This window comes from Cyanistes caeruleus, unplaced genomic scaffold, assembly GCF_971803275.1.
Source record: "Cyanistes caeruleus unplaced genomic scaffold, bCyaCae1.hap1.1 HAP1_SCAFFOLD_102, whole genome shotgun sequence".
Taxonomy (NCBI): Eukaryota; Metazoa; Chordata; class Aves; order Passeriformes; family Paridae; genus Cyanistes; species Cyanistes caeruleus.
The window spans coordinates 755781-774969 of record NW_028255904.1 but is presented as its reverse complement, the minus strand read 5'-3'; the positions used below and the strand labels follow the sequence as shown (position 1 = coordinate 774969).

The 19189-nt window shown below is 50.9% G+C and overlaps 2 protein-coding genes across 2 annotated transcripts; both read left to right on the top strand.

The window, feature by feature from the left end:
- Positions 1-4582: 4582 nt before the first annotated feature.
- Positions 4583-9966, top strand: LOC147646310 (uncharacterized). The gene is made up of 5 exons (XM_086873630.1): positions 4583-4789; positions 6454-6491; positions 6934-7065; positions 8203-8544; positions 9955-9966. The coding sequence occupies exons 1-5, from the start codon at positions 4711-4713 to the stop codon at positions 9964-9966; spliced, it is 603 nt and encodes a 200-aa protein (XP_086729756.1). The 5' UTR covers positions 4583-4710.
- On the top strand, positions 9381-17187 carry LOC147646309 (serine/threonine-protein kinase PAK 1-like). The gene is made up of 6 exons (XM_086873648.1): positions 9381-12428; positions 13021-13138; positions 13562-13661; positions 14128-14324; positions 15675-15812; positions 16921-17187. The coding sequence occupies exons 1-6, from the start codon at positions 12190-12192 to the stop codon at positions 17047-17049; spliced, it is 921 nt and encodes a 306-aa protein (XP_086729774.1). The 5' UTR covers positions 9381-12189; the 3' UTR covers positions 17050-17187.
- Positions 17188-19189: the final 2002 nt, after the last annotated feature.

Below are 19189 nucleotides of genomic sequence, written 5' to 3'. Positions count from 1 at the left end.
CATGGGAGGTGTTAAGCATTAGGAATATGTATTAGTATTAATATGTATTAATATTTTGGATATTCAAGACTTCTGTAAATAGACACTGGAATCTTTTTTCAATTTGCAGTGCATATTAAGGGGATGACTCCTGCACTCGCCCAGTGCTGTGATTAAACATCCACTTTGTAACTTTAAACTGTTGGAGAGGATTTTTGTCCATTAACAGATTGATGTTGATACTGGATTGTTGCCGCCAATTTGTTTACTTTTATTAAGTTCAGAGTTGGTTTATCCCAGTTGCTCCCCCGTTATCCAAAATGGTTTGTCCCCAGTTGCCCATCATTGTAAACCCTTCCCTTTTTCCAGATTGTTCCCCATCCATCACCCCAATCCTGCCCCCGAGTCCTATCAATCTATGTAAACCCCACCTTTTGTTCCAGTTCTTTCCCTGCCTATCATGCCTTCCTTTACGCCCTATTGATTGTACAACTGCCTTCCCTCCCCCGGGTCCCTGCCATTGGTTCTGCGTATTGTAATCCCCACCCACAACTCCTCCCCTGCTGCTGTCCCATTGGTCGCTGTATGGGCCGCCCACAGTCCTTAAACCTGGCGCAGGGCGGTGCCCAGTGTTCTCAGCTCAGACCTCTTCCCTTCAATTCCGGCCCGTACCTTGTCTCCTTCCCCTACACCTGTTGGAATAAACTTGGTCCTGGGAAATTGGGAGAGCCTGAGCACTCTTTCTCCCTTCGCCACAACCCATGTCGCCCTGTGAGCTATAACGCCAGAGCGCAGAGGAGCTCTGGAGGTTCCAGGTTGAGCCACGCAGTGCTCGCCTGGTTCCCCACTCCTGCCGCTGCCGTCGGCCAGAACTAGCCGAGGCGTGAAGGGGCGAGCGGGCAGCGACAGCGGATCAATATTGCTATTTTGGTAAATCGCTCCCAGTCTCTTCCCAGCCTCCCCAGGATCCACCAGAGCCCCTCCTGTTCCTCTCAGGATCCCACAGCCCCCTCCCGATTTCTCCCCATTGCCCCAGGACCCCCAAACCCTCTCCCAGTCCCTTCCCAGCCCCACCAGGACTCATCAAGACTCCTCCCAGTCTCTTCCCAGCACAACCAACCTCATCCCAATCCCTGCTTTCCAATCTCCTTCCAGCTCCTCCAGGCTCGCTCAAATCCCTCCCTGTGACACCCAGCACCCCCAAACTCCCTCCCAGTTTCCACCAGGAACGCCAGAACCCCATCTCACCCTCCTCAGCATCCTTCAAACCCCTTCCCAGCCATTCTTGACCCCCAAACCCCTCTCCCAGTTTAAACCAGTCTGTCTCAAACTCCCTCCCAGTTCCTCCCAGCACACCCCAATCCCCCTCTGGGCCCCCCCAGTGCCTCCCCCGCTGCCCCCGGCGCTGTGGGGGCCGGGCCGTGCCCCAGTGCCGGCTCAGGGGGTGCTCCAGGCTGCCGTGCTCCACCTGGCAGCTGGAGCTGAGCCCGCATTGCCGGGGGCGGTTTCCAGCAGCACCAGGAGCTGCTGGCTCCAGTCCCCGCTGGGGAGCACGGCAGTGGCCAGCACGTGGCCCGAGAGCTGCTGCTGGCCCTGGGAGCAGCTCAGCTGGATGTGGGCAGGGGAGAAATCCATCAGGGAGCAGAGCAGGCGGCCGGGGCCGGGCTGGGAGCTGGAGGGCACCAGAGAGATGGACACGCTGGGATGGGCACTGGGGATCAGCGGGGACAGACTGGGATGAACTTGGGGGGTAACTGGGAGAGATGGGAGAGGAGTGGTGTGGGGTCGGGTGGGACCGGGAACAGGCTGTCAGGGACTGGGGAGGCGCTGAAAGAGATGAGAGTGGATACTGGGACACTGGATGAAGGCGCAGATGTCTGGAAGTGGAAGGAGGAATGAATTCGAAATGGACTGGGAATGGGCTAAAAGGAGTGGGAGAGACTCCCCGGCCTCTGGGAGGGACTGCGGTGGCACTGAGCGGGACTGTGGTGGCACTGGGCGGGACTGTGGTGGCACTGGGAGGGACTGTGCTGGCACTAGGAGGGACTGTGGTGGCACTGGGCGGGACTGGGAATGAAGTGCGCGGCACTGAGAGGCCGAGTCCAGCGCGGGGCTCTCGGCTCTGTGGATCTGCCCGGCAACTGATGAGTCATCAGAAAGGTGCGCTCTGATTGGCTTAGGGGCGGCAGATCCACGGAGGGGCGAGATGGACAGGCGGGGTCACTGGGAGTGACTGGGATGGACTGGGAGAGGCTGGGATGGACTGGGAGAGGCTGGGCTGGACTGGGAGAGCCACGGGAGCCACTGGGAGGGACAAGGGGCCCCGGGGATGGGCACACGGAAGGCTGAGGGCTCTGGGGTGATTCCCAGGGAGGTTTGGAGGGACACGGCCGGGCCCCTCTCTGTGCCCCGCGAGCAGCGGCCCGGACAGAAAAGTTCAGGAGCGGGAGGAGGTGTTTCTCAAGACTGATTTTAATCCTCATTCTCCTGGTCTGATTTGCTCAGTCCTAAGTTCAGTGCATTTCCCCATGTCGGGCTGTTGTGCCCCTGATGGTGATCCCTGAGTGACCTCTCCCTGCCCTTGTCCCGACCCACGAGGATTTGGATTTGTTTCAGTTCAGTGGAATTCGTGGTGATTTGGGGGGAGCTGGAGCAAAGCAGCTGGAAAGCACAGTGGGCTTGACAGGGACTGAACCAGGGCAGGAGTTGGGGCTGCCTCGAGTGAGCTCTCACAGTGTGAACCTTCATGGGGTCTTTCTAAGGGAATTTTGTTGAAGTTTGACATTCTTTATTAAAAAGCAGAATCACAAGGGGAGCTCCGCTTTCAGCTTGAAATGAGGGGATGGAACGTGGGCACTGAGACTTCTGTAACCTCAAGTTGTTCCTTGATCCTGGACACTTTAGCTTTGGCAATCTGAAGCCCTTCAGCAGCAATGTCTCTGCCACCCCCTGGTTTCTGGCTCAGACCCAGCTCGCAGCTTGGACAAGGTCTGGGCTTTGTCCTCTTGAGCTTTGGGAGCCTCCTGGGAAGCACCAGCCCTCCCCAGCCCACCCTTGGTAGGACTTTTTCTTTTCTCTCTCCTGACGATTTTATCCCCAAAACTGCCGTGGGAACGTTGTATCCAAGCTCATCCTCCAGCGCTGCACTTTCCTCCTGGGAATTCCCTGTGCAGGGAATGTGTCTGTGCTTTTCCCTGCTCTGTTCACTGACAAACAAACCTGAGCCCGTGGGACTGTCAGAGCTCCTCCATGCCATGAAATCAGGTTGTGTTTCTCATGGCATGTTCTGGAGGAGCATTTATTGGTGTGTCTTGTGCTGCTGGAAATGACACAAGAACCAGGAGGGAACAGAAGCTGCTGCTGCCCGTTGGCTCAGGGCCAGGGAACCAAGTTGTGCTCCCGGGCAGTTGGGCCCTGCTGGAAGCAGAGCCGCGTTTCCCTTGAGCAGCTCAAGCTTGTGACAGCTCCAAACAGGAAACCTCAGCAGAAAACTCTTCCTCCAAACTCAGCTGCTTTCCCTCCTGCAGCTCTTTGGGAAAGAGCCTCAAAGCACAGACTCTGCTGGGAGCCATTGGTGCATTTCCTCCCTCCCGGCAGCAGCAGCTCCTGAGCCCTTCACGGGCTCCTGGCCCTTCCCAAACCCTTCAGCTCCCTTGGAACTCTCAGCAGTCACTAACATATGCATTTCTTTCATATTTAAACTGCATTTAAACTTCTCCTTTTCTCTCCTCTCTATCTTTTTAATCTCCTCTTTATCTCCTTTAATCCCGTCAGCACCAGTAGGATGGGGATGGAGTCTTGGGGTGGGTGTGGGATGAACTGAGGATCCAGCAGAGAAGGGCAAGGCAGAGGGGAGAGGACTCAGCCAACCCTTCTCCTGCTCTCTCCTCCCCCAGGCTCCAGCTAAAGCAAGTCAGACTGGAAAGGATCCCACAAATGCTGTGTTCTCCTCCCTCTGAGCTTGGCTGGGGATCCTCAGCTTCAGCCTGGTGCAGTGCCTTAGCTTCGCTAATTTGAGTTTTTTGGCTAATGCACTACATTGAAGAGGTTTATTATTACTTAATCACCATTCACCTTTGCCAAGTTCTGCTGCACTGTGTCTGCTTTTCACCCAATAGACTGCTAGCTCACCTACACACATGTGCTTCTTAGGATAATATTTAGATTCATAGCTTACTCTATAAAATCACACAATTACAGTTGAAAACTCTCCACCATCTCACTCAATGCAGTTTTTTATTTGCTTATGGCATATTCTTACTTGCAGCTATAGGAACATAAGCTTATGAATTCTCGACTCAACGTCTGTGAACCTTTAGCATTGCATGAACCCAAGCTCCTTCCAAGGCTGTCAATCAAACCCTTCAGTATCTGTGGAAGTTTCTGTCTTTCCATTTCCCACAGCCCACCAAAGGATTTGTGACCCTTTGTGACAGAGGAGAACCTGCCAGGCAATTTTGTGTTTGCTGTAGGGAAGGTTGGGTTGCTCTGCATCAATTCCCAGAGCAGCGCAGAGCATTGGCTTTGTGATGTCAGGGCATGGATGCCACCTTGTCGTGGTGACATCCTAAGGTTGCCTTGGTGCACGGAAGGCCTCAGGGTCAGAGCAGCTCTTGGGCTTGCTCAGTGCAGGAGCATCCTCCTGCTTGAGGCGTTTGTCAGTGGGCAGCTGCACACTGACAGGAGCCGTGTTTGTTTTTGTGGTGGAGCAGAGTGTGCAAACTGGCAAAAATGATGGAGCAGCTCGCTGCTGCCGTTTGCACCATCTATGTCATCGGATATTCTGGATATTACCTCACCAACCTGGCACGTAAGTAGAGGTTTTCCCTGGCTGGAACCTGAGCTGGCTTTTGTAGGTCTCCCTGCTCTTCCTTAGTGACCGGGTTGCTATTGAAACACAAAGACCATGAGGATGCCCCTGGTTTGGTCAAGCTCCTGTCAACACCTTCAGCAAAACACGGGGTGTCTGTAGCCAGGGGGCTGCGGGCAGCATTTGCAGGGCTTCTGTTCCCTCCACGGGAGAACCTGTGGCAGCAGAGTCTGGCATTTCCTCACTTTGCTGGCTCAATCTCTTGGGGTGACTTTACTTTTAAGATATCTCTGAGAGCTCGGGAAGTTGAAACTGCTGGAGGCTGATGGGAGTTTTTTCTCCTGACTAATTCCTGGCCATGGGTGAGAATTGGCAGCGGTTTTAACTATTGAGAAGTGAGATCAACCTGTGAACACCACCTGAAGATGTGAGGCCGGGAATTTCTTGCTCTCTTTGGTTTCTGGCTTCTGACGAGGTCACAGGGCTCTGTCTCGGCCTCCTCCCCCCCTCCAGGCCGGACAAGGCTGCAGAGGACAGGGTGGGGGGAGAAACGGAGCCGGCCGGCCTGACTTGGTTTGCAGTTTCTGCCATTGAACTGAAACCTGACACCATCAACATCTGCACCTTTGGCAAGATTTTAACTCTTTTACTGCCTGCATGAGACATGCAGATTAATCCTTTTTTTCCAGAGAGAGAGAGAGAGGGAGTGATCAACCATCAGCCCATCAAAGACAGTGATGAAAAAAAATAAATTTAGAGGGGGAAGAGGAAGAAGGAGATGCTTTTAATAAGCTGAAATATTTTTCTGTTAAAGCTATGGAGATGGACAGTAGTTTTCTGAATAAAACCTCCTTTAATTCATGACAGAGTATATTGGGAGGAATGGAGTGTTTCCAAGTGAGGATTTTGAGCAAATGATGAAGTAGTTGTGACACTGTGAGATGCTGGAACAGAGGGGGAGAAGTAAGAGTTGAAGATTTGGGCTTTTAAGAAGCAAAAAGAAAACTTCTGTTTCCAGGGGGGCTCAGAAAAACAGATAAAGAGAACTTTTGTCTTTGAATAACTCATTCATAAAAATGACATCCCTAGACTCATGACCCATAACACACCTCAGAGTGATGGGAAATGGGAGGAGATAACTGATGGCAGATTTCCTGACAGCTGGCATCAGAGAAATAGAAAGCTATGAAGAAAAATAGTTTTCTTGTGAAAAACTCCATAGATAGCATAAGACTTTTGTTTCTCTACAAAGACTGATGAAAAGACTCCAGCAGGAATTGGGACTGTTGTAAACACCAAAGTTCCAAAGTATTTTTGTCTCTATGTTGTCATGTAAACAAGGGAATGGTTGGGTAGTGGGGGAGAGAAGGGTTGTTCTGGAAGTTTTATTCTGGTTTCTTATTCTTGTAGTTTTTGTTAATGAACTTTCTTTATTCCATTTAAGTTTTAAGCCTGTTTTGCTCTTGTTCTAATCCATATCTCACTGCAAGATACAAGTAACTTTTCTAGTGATTTTTTTGAAGTTGTTGCTTTAAACCACACCAGTCAAGCAGGACACCTTTGAAAATGTAGACTGGGAGATCTTCTCAGATGCTGTTCTAAATAGGCCACGGTTCTCTCCAGTTTTCTCAAAGAATTTGGTTCCTTTTCCTTGCCCACTGCAGGTCATCTGAGCCGTGTGTTCAGAGGTGCCGATCCTGAGGTGAGTCAGAAAGGAACATTTGATGTTCCTGGTGTTTCAGAATTGTGCAGGGAACTGTGAGCTTGGCCTGTGGCAGTAGAGTGCAGAGGGCCAGCTGGGTGGGCTGAAAGAAGATCCATTTCCATGTTTAAAACAGCAATAGCAAAGGCATTGTTGGCTATTTCCTAATTTTCATTGCAGAGCTTTAAAAGAACTCAAAGCTCAGATTTGCAGAGAGAACGTTGCTTGCTGATAGTAGCCAGGGTGAACTCTCTAATTCAGAACTATTTGCAGCCTGGCTGAATTAACCCATTTTAATTTAGTTGGAGAGACTCAGAATCCCATTGCTATCAAAGCTGATGATTTGTGCTTGGTAGAGCTGGTTGTAGAAATCGAGCTGAAGAGAAATAAGGTTCTAAATGATAGGGAGCTGCCTGTCCCTAACTCCACCATCTGTCCACAGAGCCCAGAAGCAAGAGCAGACTCTGCTGTGGCTCCCTCTGCTCCTGGAGAAGAGGCCAAAGAGGAGCAAAATGAGCAAAAGGAGCACAAGCCTCCAGCTGTGGTCACAGCCCAGCCTGACCATGCCCAGACAGTAAGTGCCAGTGCTGGGTGCTGCTGTCTTTAGTGCAAGGCAGAGCTGCAAGTTTCTGAGCAGCCAGCACTTGCTGTTGCTGGCTGAGGATGCTGAGTGCTGGAGTCCTGCCAGCACCCAGCCATTCCCCCATCCCGTGGCAGCTGGAAATTGGGCTTTGAGCCGTCGTGCTGAGGCCCCAAAGCGCTGCTGCCTGCGGGTGAGCAGCTGGCTGCTTGGCTCAGGGAAGCTCTGTCTCTTGGCTTCTGCCAAGCCATGGCCAAGGGCTCACATGGCATTTCTGGGGCTCACAGGGCTTGGTTTGTTTGCTGTCTCTTTTTGGAAACCTCAGGATGACCTGGAGAAGTGTTCTGCAGTTTTCTGGAGTAATTCTTCACTTCTGCAGAGTCTTTTAGGCCACCTGTCTTTTGGCTTTTGATAAGCTGCAAGGAGATGATTGTGTTGTCCATGCAGCTGTGGCCAGCCATTCTTGTCCTGTGTGGCCAAAGAAACAAACTGTGTAGTTCTGAACCCTTCTTCTGAGGCAAAATCCACAAGTGGCAAGTTTCTCTTGATACGTTTTGTGGTGAAGTCTGCAGCTTTGGAAACTCCATTGGAGCCTAGTGTGGGGGCAAAGCTGCAAGTCCTTGAGTGCTGTCTTTTGTTGCTAAGAACCCCTTTAGAGATGGTTGTTTTTTCTCCTTAGAGCTGTTTTCCTCCTCCTGCCTCTTCTGTCCTGACACTCCCTGTTTAACCTGTAAATTTCTGCCTGTCCTAGTGAGGTGAGACAATTCCATGGTTTAGGTGGTTTTTGCTGACTTTGGTCATACATGCATTACATGACCCATGGCTTCCTTCATTGGCATCCCTAGGGGTGTGTCAATTAATTTGTTGGTGGGGCCTTTTGAGGATCTCTGTCAGTGCCACTCAGAATTCTCAGCTGACAAAAGAGGGAGGAGAAACACCTTGGTCCTCTTCCATATCCTGAGGTGGCCATAGAGGCTCTCTGACCTGCAGCAGAGGATCAAATTGCACACATCCTTGTCTCCTGACTGAGCAGGATTTCTAACAAGAGTGTAGATGTCGGAAGGGCAGGAGTGGCAGGGCAGGCCTGAAAAGGGCAGCTCCCAGGCACTCGCTCTCCTTTTGTGTGTACAGAACATCGAGGCAGAGCCCCAGGCAGAGCTGCCCGAAGCTCCGAGGGCCATCATGGCAGTGAAGAGGAGGCCTGAGGAAGACAAAAGCATCGAAGAGGAGATGAATCTCCCCTGGCAGAGAGGAAATCAACGAAACCAGGTGAGTGAAAGAGTGGCAGACACTCCACTCATGGAAATTCCTCTCTGTCGTTCTTCACAGGCCTCTGATGAGGAGCTTCTGGCAGAGCTGCAGGAAGCTGAGGCTAGGATCAGGGCAAGAGAGAACAGGCTGGAGGAAGAAAGGAGAATCATCCAAGAGAAATTAGATCTCCTCGCTCAGCAGCAAGAGGCTCTAGAAAATCGAGTGAGTGAAAGAGCGACAGGCACAGCAGTCACTGCAGTCTGGTGCTTTCTGCCCTTCTTGCCTTTCCTCTGCAGAGCAGCAGGGGGCTGGGCTGATGCCTCTCAGTGCCATCCTGCTGTAGTGTCTATCCCAGCTGCTTGGAAGGACATTTCCTGCTGTGCTCAATCTCAGCTGCTGCCCTGGACAGTGGCACCAGTCATTTGCCCCTTTTGCCAGCACTCATCTCAAGGGATTCCTGCTGGCCTGCTCCTGCTCTCCTTGTTTCTTCAGGGCTTTTTGCAAGTGAACACAGTCCCCCAGACAGATTTGGAATACAAGCTGCAAGCTGTCTGTATCCCTTGGTGAATCTGCTGCTGTCCTGCTCTTTCCCTTTGCTCACAGTCAATGAGCCTTGGCACACAGGGACAAGCTGTGGTCTCTGACTGCTTTGTTCTCTTTGACTTGAGGTGGACGTGTTGATATCTCACCTGGCAGCCTGCGAAGGCTTCCAGCAAATGCCGGCTGATGAAGAGCCCCAAGGTCGGCGGGAGGCACAGGTACTGTCCCAAGCACAAGTGCTGCAGGCTGAGCACCTTCTGAAGATGGTGCAGGAAAAGAGGACTGAGGGGGAGGAGCTCCAACATTAGAACAAGGAGCTGCAAATGTGTCTGCAGCCCTTGGAGGGGGAAAGGGATCCTTGGGAGGAAGTGCAATGGTCGTTGTTGCAGTCATCCTTCAGAAAATCCAGGAAAATGGAATATGAAACTGGCCATCAACTTGATTAAAACCAACCTTGGGTTTTGACCATTTGGTTCCAGAAGTGGGCATCCAAAAAATCCAGCTGATGAGCTTTGCATGTGGCTAACAGCAACTTCCTAAGGGCTTGCATTTGAAAAGGGAACTCGGGGTAATCTCTGCCAGCCAGCTTTCTGACACAAACTCCTTTCTTCTCTCAGATCTACACAGGCTCTTCCATTCAATCTGCTGTAGCAGCAGCAGCAGCAGCAGCATCTAAAGGAGCCTTTGTTCCCCAAGCTGAGCAGTGGAGCCGGGGCAGTTTGTCCATGTCCAGCAGTGACACATCTGCTGCTCAGCTCCAGGAGAGCCTGGGAGACTTCGTGGAGCAACTGAGTACGTCTGGTGTATTTCTTGTCTGAGGGACAGTGTATTGTGTGCACGTGCCAGCAGAGCTGTAGCAAATGATCCTCCTCACTTTGGTGTCCCAGAGACATTTAGGACTCCCCACAGGAACTGCTGTGCTCTGAGGCAGCGAGAGAGCGCTCTGGCTGTTCCTGCTGCCTCTGAGGGCAGCTTGGACTGGCTCGGCTTTGCCTGGCATTCCCTTGCCACTAAAGGCAGAAGCAGGAATTGTTCTTGGATCAGCAGAAGGCTGTGGCCCAGCAAATGATCTATGCAAGTTCTGTGTGCTAGTGGCCAAACTGAACAGAGTATTTAATTCCTAAATTCTCCTTAGACTCCCGACTTCCCACCTGTTGTCAGCACCAAAAGACTTCACAGAAACTGATTTGGGATTTTGTCTTTTTGTTGTGGTTCTGTTTTCTGTGTGGTGTTTTTTATAGATTTTTGTTTTGGCTTTGGTGGTTTTTTGGTAGTTTTTTTTTTCTCCATCCTGAAAGAGCTGTTCTGCCCCATGTGTCTTACTGGTGTCATTTTTAGGACTGTTTTTATTGCCTCTACTACATCTACAAGGTTTTTATGAGAATGCTGTATTTTTGTCAGTGAGGACTCCTTTGAAAGAACATCAGGTGACAGCAGAAACAGAGAGCAAGAGATGTTTTCATTGGGCCCACAATGAAGAAACAGATACTTGTATAACAATCTGTAATTAGTATCCTAGTTTTATTTTTATAAAGATGTGTCCAAGAGACACATCCACGTGGTGTGATCAGATAAAACAGCACTGCAGGCATTTCTCAGGAGCGAGCCTGCAGCCCCTGTGCTGTGTATTCCTCAGATCCATGGCACTTTTTCATCCCTGATTCCCAGCCATTCCCATGACTCTTAGAATCCTACCTATTGGCCCAAGCCCTGCTCAGATCAGTCTCTGGGAAAACACATCAAGCCCTTTGTGATTCTGCAGCACAACCCATTTAATCTGCTTCTTGCCCATAACAGCTGCCAGTGCTGTGCTCTCAGAAAAGACCTGGTGGGGCTGAGAAAAGATCCCAGCTGATTTGGTGTCTACCTTCACCTGCTGGGACACAAAAGGGCCTTGATCTGCACCTGGCTGTGTCTGATCTCCAAGGCAATGCTGTTGTGTCCTGAACGGGGGCCACAGCTTGTCAGGGGCTCAGGCTGGCTGTGTCTTCTTGCCATTGCTTGTCAGTGCTCATGCTTGGCCTTTGCCAGCCTTGTGCTGTGCCCTGCTGTGCTCTCTGTGCTTCATTTCCTTCCAAGGACTGGACAAAATCAGTCTCTCTGCTGCCCATTTGTACTGCACAACTGCCTGTCTTGTTGCTGCTGTGCTTGCTGCCCAGCTGACCACAGAGGGTTCAGAGCCCCAGACAGCGGGGCTGCCTTTGGCATCTCCTGCAAGTTGGGATCTCTGCCTGAAAGTCAGCATCTTGCATTTTGTTTCCCTCAGGGAGGATGGTGAACAAGGAAAATCCCATCACAAAATACATTGAACTGGAAAGTCTTGGCAGCGGGTGAGTCCAACCACAGTCACTTCTACACAGCCACGGGCCAGGTGTTTCACTGGGGGAATATCCATCAAGTGGGAAGTCAGACAAGTTGTCCACATGTTTAGACAGCGGGCTTAGTCTGCCCCATCTCTCAGTACTGGCCAGAATTTGTCAAGTGTGCTCAGAAGGCATTGTCAAAGACATCTCCATGCTGCCAAGGTCTTGCCTGCAGCAAGGAACAGAACCTGGTAAATCTGCTTGTCTCTCAAGTGTGGGACAGCTCAGGATTCATTTCCTTCACATTTTTGGATGTCTCCAAATCATCTGGCCACACTAATGAAAGGAGAAGAATCTTGCTTGCCTGAAAGCACAACCTACCCCCAATGAGAGCTGTCAGATAACAGTTCTCAGGAACATTTCTCTCCAAGAGTTTGCTACAGGAAATACTCCATGCTCAGGATTAGAATTGCACAGTTTAGAAGCTGATAGCCGAGATGAAGGAATAAGCTGCCTTTTGGAGCTGAGGCAGTAAAGCCCAAGGCTTCAGGAACAGGCCCAGTGCCCAGGCACTTGAGGGGAAAATGCATCATCTGCCTTCTGGCAGACCCCTCCTGCAACCTGCAGCTTTTAGGCATTTACAGCAGAGCTCTCCTGTCTGGACTGGCTTCCACTGCAAGATCTAAATGGCTTCTCCTTTCTTTGCTGCTGTTTTTTTTCTAGGGGTTTTGGAGAGGTTTCCAGAGCACTTGACATTGCAACAGGAGGAGAGGTAAATGTCAACAGCCCCTGCAGCCTCTGCTGCTCTCCAGGCCTTTCCCCACTGCTGACAGCTGTGGCTGGAGCTTTGAGTAGAGCTGTGCTGAAAAGGCACAAGAAGCACAGACTGGAGCCAGCCTGCAAATTGCACTTGGAACAGGCTTTGTGGACAAGGCAAATCGCCAGTGGCCACATGTCCTGTAACTGACCCCCAAGGGAGCAGAGAAATGGGCTGTTGGAATGTCACTCCCTAATTACTCCGGTGATGAGGTCTAATCACAAGGCACTTTGGTTCAGCTTGGCTGTGCCATTCCAAAATCACTTGCTCCATGTGTGTTGTGGTCTCATGCTACCAATTGTCTCAAGTTACTCCTTTTCAATGTCATTTGAGGTGGCCATAAAGAAAATAAATGTGCAAGGAGTGAATAGGAAGATACTAACCATGAATGAAATCAGGATCATGGAGAGTAATAGGAGTCCCAGGATCGTGAATTACTTAGCCAGGTGAGTGGTCACGGTCCTATCCCTTGAATGTTTGTTTACATACTACAAGCATGAGAGCTTAAAACCCCACTTTGGTCACTGGCAGGAAATAGAGTTGTTAATGATTATTTCTCTACTTATCTCCAATGGATGGGAAGAGACTGCATTTTGTCTGCATGAATCCACCCTGGCAAATGCAGACTGAAAATTGTTCAAAAACCTGCATCAGCCCTATCTTAAGAATTCAATATCTTGTAAGTTCATTGCCTCCACAGTTCTTTGGGACTCAGTTTTTCAAGTTTCTTAAATACTGATGAACCATCCAAGAGAGGATTGCCCTTGCATTGTTGCCCCTCTTTTCCATTGCTGTGCATGCCAGGAAGACTAGGTGCTTATTTCCAGAAATGCCATGCGTGACAGGTTTTTTATCTGGGCTCTTCCTAAACTGCCTTTCTCCTTGAGACAGCACAGACTGCAAACACTGCACAGCCTAGAGGCAATGTCTATGCCTTTACTTCTGCCCTTGTCTCCAAGGGACCCAGAAACAAGACTCAAGCAAAAAACCAACCTAGCCGTGCATGTTCACCTGCATGGCCTTGTTTCCTTTTTTCAGCTACCTTGTGCATGAGGAACTCTGGCTGGTGATGGAGTACATGGACGGAGGCACTCTGAGAGATCTCATCGATGAGATTCAAATGTCTGAAGGAGAGATTGCAGCTGTCAGTCGGGAGGTCAGGGATCCCATCTGTGCTTCCAAGGCCTTGAGCTGCATTGTCTGGGAAACAGGGGCTCAGAATGGGAGTGATTTCATGGGCCAAACTTGGTTTCTGTGTTGCTGCTTGGCTATGGGCAAGCAAGAGCATCTCAAGGGAACTGTCTGTCAGTGCCCCTACACTCACTGGACTCACTTCCTGTACTCTTATCCCCTGCTCTTGTATTCTATCTCTGTCTCTTGCATTGGCATTTGCAGTTCTCCACTGAGAAAGGCACTGCTCTGCTACTGTGGGAGCAGCAGGCTCTTGCTCTCAATGGCGCTGTGTTCTGCCATTCCTCCCCATTCCCCTGCAAAGGGAACCTTCCACAGCTGTTTCCTTGCTTGTGCGATGAACTCACAGCACTACTTTTTGCCCCCCTGGTTCTGTTTTCTCTCTCAGTGCCTGCAAGGACTGGATTTTCTTCACTCCAACCACGTGATCCATCGAGATGTCAAGAGCAACAACATCCTTCTCAGAACCGACGGCTCTGTCAAGCTGGGTCAGTGTATTCTTGCTCAGCTTCAGCCTTCCAGGAATGGGGGGTGTGGGGCTGCTTTCAGTGACTGCCAGCTCCCCAAAAATGCTGCTGCTGGCAGTGCAGGGGTCCCCCCTGCTGTGGGCTGAAGGTACAGTTGCAGGGTGCACACAGCTATGACAAGGAACCACAAGCAGCCAAGAGTGCTATTGCTCTGTGTGTGTGTCTGTGTGTGTTCCTTCCAGAGGGAGGGAGCTGCAATCTAAACCTTCAGGGGAACAAAAGGCACTGCTGGAGGAAGTGTAAAAAATGGGGGGATGTTTGAAGTAGCCAATTCATATTTCCTTGGCTAAAGCCCTAAGGAAAGAGAGCAGGGAGTGTTGTCCAGGAAATTCAACTGCACATTCTCAAACTTCTACCGGGGAATTCTTTGCCTTGGCTTCCTAATTGAGAGTATTAAAATTAAAAGAGTATTTTGCTTTCTCCTCAGCTGATTTTGGCCTTTCTGCTCAGCTCACCCCTGAGCAAAATCAGCGGTGCTCGGTGACCGGGACTCCTTGGTGGATGGCACCTGAAGTGGTGAAGCGTCAACCATATGGCCCCAAAGTGGACGTGTGGTCTTTTGGAATTGTGGCAATTGAAATGGCCGAACAAAAAACTCCTTATGACAGTTTCACTGCTCAATCGGTAAGGAGCAAATACTCTCTGATCCCGCTGTCTTTCTCACCTGTCCCGGGTTCTCTGCTCACTGCACAAAATCCCATGGCCATCTGCTTGAAGTACTTCCACCAAGGCCCCTTCTACAAATGTCCCTGCAGCACATCAGCATCTGCTGGAGCTTTGGTTGCAGCACTGGGGGAACTCAAGACTTACCTCGCCCAAACCATCTCCATTCTCAGGCAGCATTTTGCTTTGCCTTACAAGTCGTTCCAGCTCTTTTGGCTGTGTAGATGGCCCCAAGAATAGGAAACAAGCATCTCAGAGCTGCTGTTATCTTTCCAGAAATGAAGCAAAGAAACTCAAACCAAACCAAGTTTCTAAAACAGTGCTTTTGAGAGAAGAAGTGCAGCCCCATTCTTCTCACAGGGAAACTTGTCTGAAACCCAGAGATGAGGCTGTAAAGCCAGAGTCTCTTCTGCTTCTTATGCAGTGCTGTTGAGACACTCAGTGACCACCTTCTTTCATAACCCAAGCCACTTTCTCCATATCACCAAGCTGGAGCCTGGTGACGGGGAGAGCCTGCCAAAACCTCCTGTTTGTTTCCTGGCACTTTCTGGGATGGGCACAGCGTTAATGCATTGACTTGAGAATCCAACGAGCACAGGCTTACCACAGGGGTGACACTTCTGATTTCACCATGAATATTTTCCTTTTGCCACATAAGGGAACCTGAAATTTTCAGAGTGCTGAGAGACAGAGCTGCAGGTGGCTCCTGTGTGCCCAAACAGGCATTTTCAACCCAATACATTTGTGGAGGCATCTTAATGTGTCTGTGTTGAAAATGAGATTCCAAAGGTTTGTTTCCTTCCCTGAGGAACACCTGCTGCATTTCCTTTCTTTTCTTCCAATTACCATCATTTTCAAGAACAAGACAATAAGCTGGATGAGTTTTGTTTTATGGCAGCTGTGCTTAAGGGACCAACAAGCACTGCAGAGATTCTTTTCATGTAAGAATCCTTGGAAATAGTACAGTTAGTTAGAATAGCAAAATTCCTCTTCCAAAAAGGCTGCCAAGCTGCTGGGAATCCTCCGAGAAGGAAACATGTATTTGCTGATGTATTTGCCACTAACTAGATCAGGCAATGAAATCAGCTGCCAAGGCAAGATCTGCTGGATGTTGGCAAAGCTGTGGCTTTGGGGCTTGGGTTTTTTCATGATACAGGAAAGTCGTCATCCAAATGCTACAGGAAAGTCATGTCTGCCTCTCTGCCAGGGCAAAAACTGCCACTGCAGAGTGGAGCTTAAACAATGGGCTCTGGGAGAGCAGTTCCAGATGGGAAAGAAGCAGGTGGAGCCTTGTGTTTCCTTTTTCTCCAGGCTAAATTCCACATAGCCACAGAAGGGAGCCCACAGCTGCGGCAGCCCGAGCAATTCTCGCCTTTGCTGCGTGACTTCCTGAGCTGCTGCCTGCAGAAAGGCGAGGCGCAGCGCTGGTCTGCCAAGGAGCTGCTGCAGGTAAAATGCCAAAAGGGCTGCAGGTGAAACAGGGATGGGCTCCTCCTCCACTGAAATCCAAGGCATCAGATGAGCCCCCATCCTCCTCCCTTCCAACCTTGGTGCTGTTCAGCTGACAGTGGGGAGCAATCCTAGACTGGGCTGGGCTGGCAGGGAGTGCTGGGTTTTAGCGCTGGCTAAAATCACCAGGGCACTTACTCATTTCTTGCTGGGAGCTCTGGATTCGGAGAAGGGCAAAACAGGCTTCAAACTTCAAAGGAATAACAAATTTTATTAGCAGGCCCACAAGAATAAGAAAGGTCTCACCTGTGCAGTGAAAGGGTTCAATCTCACCCAGGTGATGGCAGTCACGGTGTTGGATTTCAGGCTGTGCTGGGCCCCTCTCTCTGCCCGGGAGCCGCTGGGAGGGGAGGCTCGGCCTGGAGCCGTCGCTGCACGCCGGGGAGAGGGTTTAGTGTGGGCAAGATGTCAGCAGCCGTGGCCTGGCCCAGCCTGGGGCCGGGGTCCCGCAGCCTCCATCCCCCGCCCGGGAGCCGCTGGGCTCTGGCCCGGCCTCCCCCAGGAGCACAGGCCGTGGGCGAGCAGGGCCGGCCTCACCAGAGCTCCGTTACCTTCGGGCTCCGGAAGCAAAGAGGGCCAGTGCCCGGGATGGTGGTTTTCAAAATGTGCATCATCACACAGGCACATCTCATTTCTAAATGGTGCAAAATGTTGTCAGTTCTCAGAACTAGCCAGCCATTGGCCTGTCTCAGGCACAGGGGAAGCTCCCAGCAGCTTCTCTCAAAGAAATCACTTCCGTGCGGGGTTTCTTACTTCTTTCCCTAAATGTCAATTCATCTCAAACTAACACACAGGGATATGGAAAGGTCATTTAGTCTGTGTCCTGCAATGAGCAGGGACATCTTTCAAGAGATCAGGATACTCACACCTCAGATATTTCCAGGGGTGGGCCACCTACCAGCTCTTGGGGCAACCTGTGCCACTCTTGCCCCATGCTCCTGACCTACTCTGACTCAATCCCCTTTCCATTTAAAAACTATTCCCCTGCCTTTCAAGCTCTTAGATTGGAAAATCATGCTTTCTTGTTGTTTTCTTTTCCTTTCTGCAGCATCAATTTATAACATCGGCCATGCCTGGGTCCAGCCTGGCACCTCTCATCGTTGCCGTGAAGAAGTGGAAGGAGGAGGCAGGAATGCAACAATCAATTTATAAACTGTCTTCTCCATGGCCAACTTAGAGTAGGATTATAGAGTAGGACTACAGAGTAGGATTGTAGAATAGGATTATAGAGTAGGATTGTAGTGCAGGATGGTAGGGTAGGTTTGTAGTGTAGGATTGTAGAGTAGGATTTTAAATAAAATTTCTAAAATCTCAACTCCTTTGGAACATTTCTCTCCTTCTGACCCTGTGAGAAAGCTCAACATTTCCTCCTGAATTGTCAGTTTTTTCTTAGAGGTGGAAAGTGACATTGATGGCTTCTTTGGTACAGTTTGTAAGGGGGGAAGGCTCCTCTTCATTCATCCTCTCCAGACCACACCGCCTTTGGAATATGGCCAACTGGCCAAGTTTTGCCCAGCTGTGCCATTTCTATTTGAGGCAGAAACAGCAATGGCATTTGCAGGAAAAACCAAAGGAGGAGCGGTGCAACGCAAACATCCTGTGCAGATGCAGGCTGTGCAGATGTGACTCGAGAGTATTTGGGTTCCTGCCACTTGGATTTGTATCCCTAAGAGAAATCTCCTTGGCTGGAGGAGAGTCTGGCTGAAGAGAGAAAGCAGAAAGAGCAGTGAGGGTGCTGTGCAAGGTCTCCTGTGGTGCAGAGCTGTCAGCGCCTGTGAGGTGAGAGCGGGCCCGGCCTTGGCCAGGCTGGAGCCCCAGCAGAGCCCTGACAGAGCCCAGAGAAGCCTGAGCCTCTGAGGCAGGCTGGAAGGAGGCCCTTGGAGCTGCAAGAGGCAGCAGCCTGGCCCTGGCTGCCTCTTGCTGGCCCCAGGCAAATCCTCCGCTCTCAGAGCCAAGCTGGCAGCTGGCTGCTCCTGAGGGGAAGCGGCGCCGTGCTGGGCACAGCACACACTGGTGCCATGGGCTGTCTGGAGTCTGCACAGGAGGAGAGAAAGGCAAAGAGCAGCCCAGGGCTGCTGCCCTGCCTGACCATTGCTGCTCTTGTGCCGCCTGCCCTGGAACTCCTGGCAATGGTCAGCAGTGTGTGCAGCACTCTGGGCACAGGGGGAGGGAGCCGGGCTGCTCCGCAGGCTCCAGCACAGGGCAGTGTCCTTCAGGCACGGCATTTCTGCCAGGGGAACCGAGGCCAGCGTGAGGCACTGACAGCAAGTCAGGGCACATCTGCATGAGCCAGTGCCTCACACACCTCTGGGACCAAGCGCCTGCATTCCTGGAGCTCTGCACTGAGCCACAGCAAAGGTGTGAAATGCAGAGGGCTTTGCAGAAATATTCAGGGGCACCAGGCCAGCCTGCTTGGTGCTCTCTGGGGCACAGCAAGCACTGTGCAATGCAGCTCGGAGCTGCTGGCAGAGAGGGACTATGGGCATGTGCCTGAGGCTTGTTCTTGAGTAGTGATTTGGGAGGGAGCAGAAGTGTCTCAGTAGGCAATTGGTGTTTTCTTCATGAATTGCTGAATGAAAGACACAATGTGGCCTCACACAGCAAGAGAACTTGCAGAACTTACTGACCATAAGTTTGTGTTGAATTCCCAGAAAAGGAAAGTGTTGAAGTGTAACAAAAAGGCCTTTTGAATTCAGTTAGCTCCTGAGCCTTCATCAAAAACAACCACCAGGAGGCTGACAACTACATGCAGGGCCCTGCTGCATGGGCTTCCGCAATCATGGAATTAGAAAATATGAAGCTTAGGAAAGTAGAATGTGCCCATTAAGTTAAAAAAGTTTAAAAGCTTGTCCTGTGCAAAGAATGGACAAGTGAGTTTGTGGTGGAGCTTCCCCCTCACTCCTGGTGTTGAATAAACGAATCCCTGCTCTGCAGGCCCTACGCTATGGAGTACTGTTTTCTTGACTACTATTTGTGCATCATAATCACGCTATGCTTTTCACTGTCTTCTTAGAACGTTCCAGGCATAAAGTGAGTAAGACAGTGAGTTGTGTATTGATAGGGCCGAAGAAACATTTCCAAATGCCATCCTGGGAAAGGAAAGGACGTGAAACAGCGCTGGGGAAGAGCGTCCCTCGCACAGCCCTCAGAGCTGCCACAATGCACAAGATGGCGGCCGGGGCTGAGGCTGTGCCACCGTGCACAAGATGGCGGCCGGGGCTGAGGCTGTGCCACCGTGCACAAGATGCCGGCCGGGGCTGAGGCTGTGCCACCGTGCACAAGATGCCGGCCGGGGCTGAGGCTGTGCCTCTCAGAGC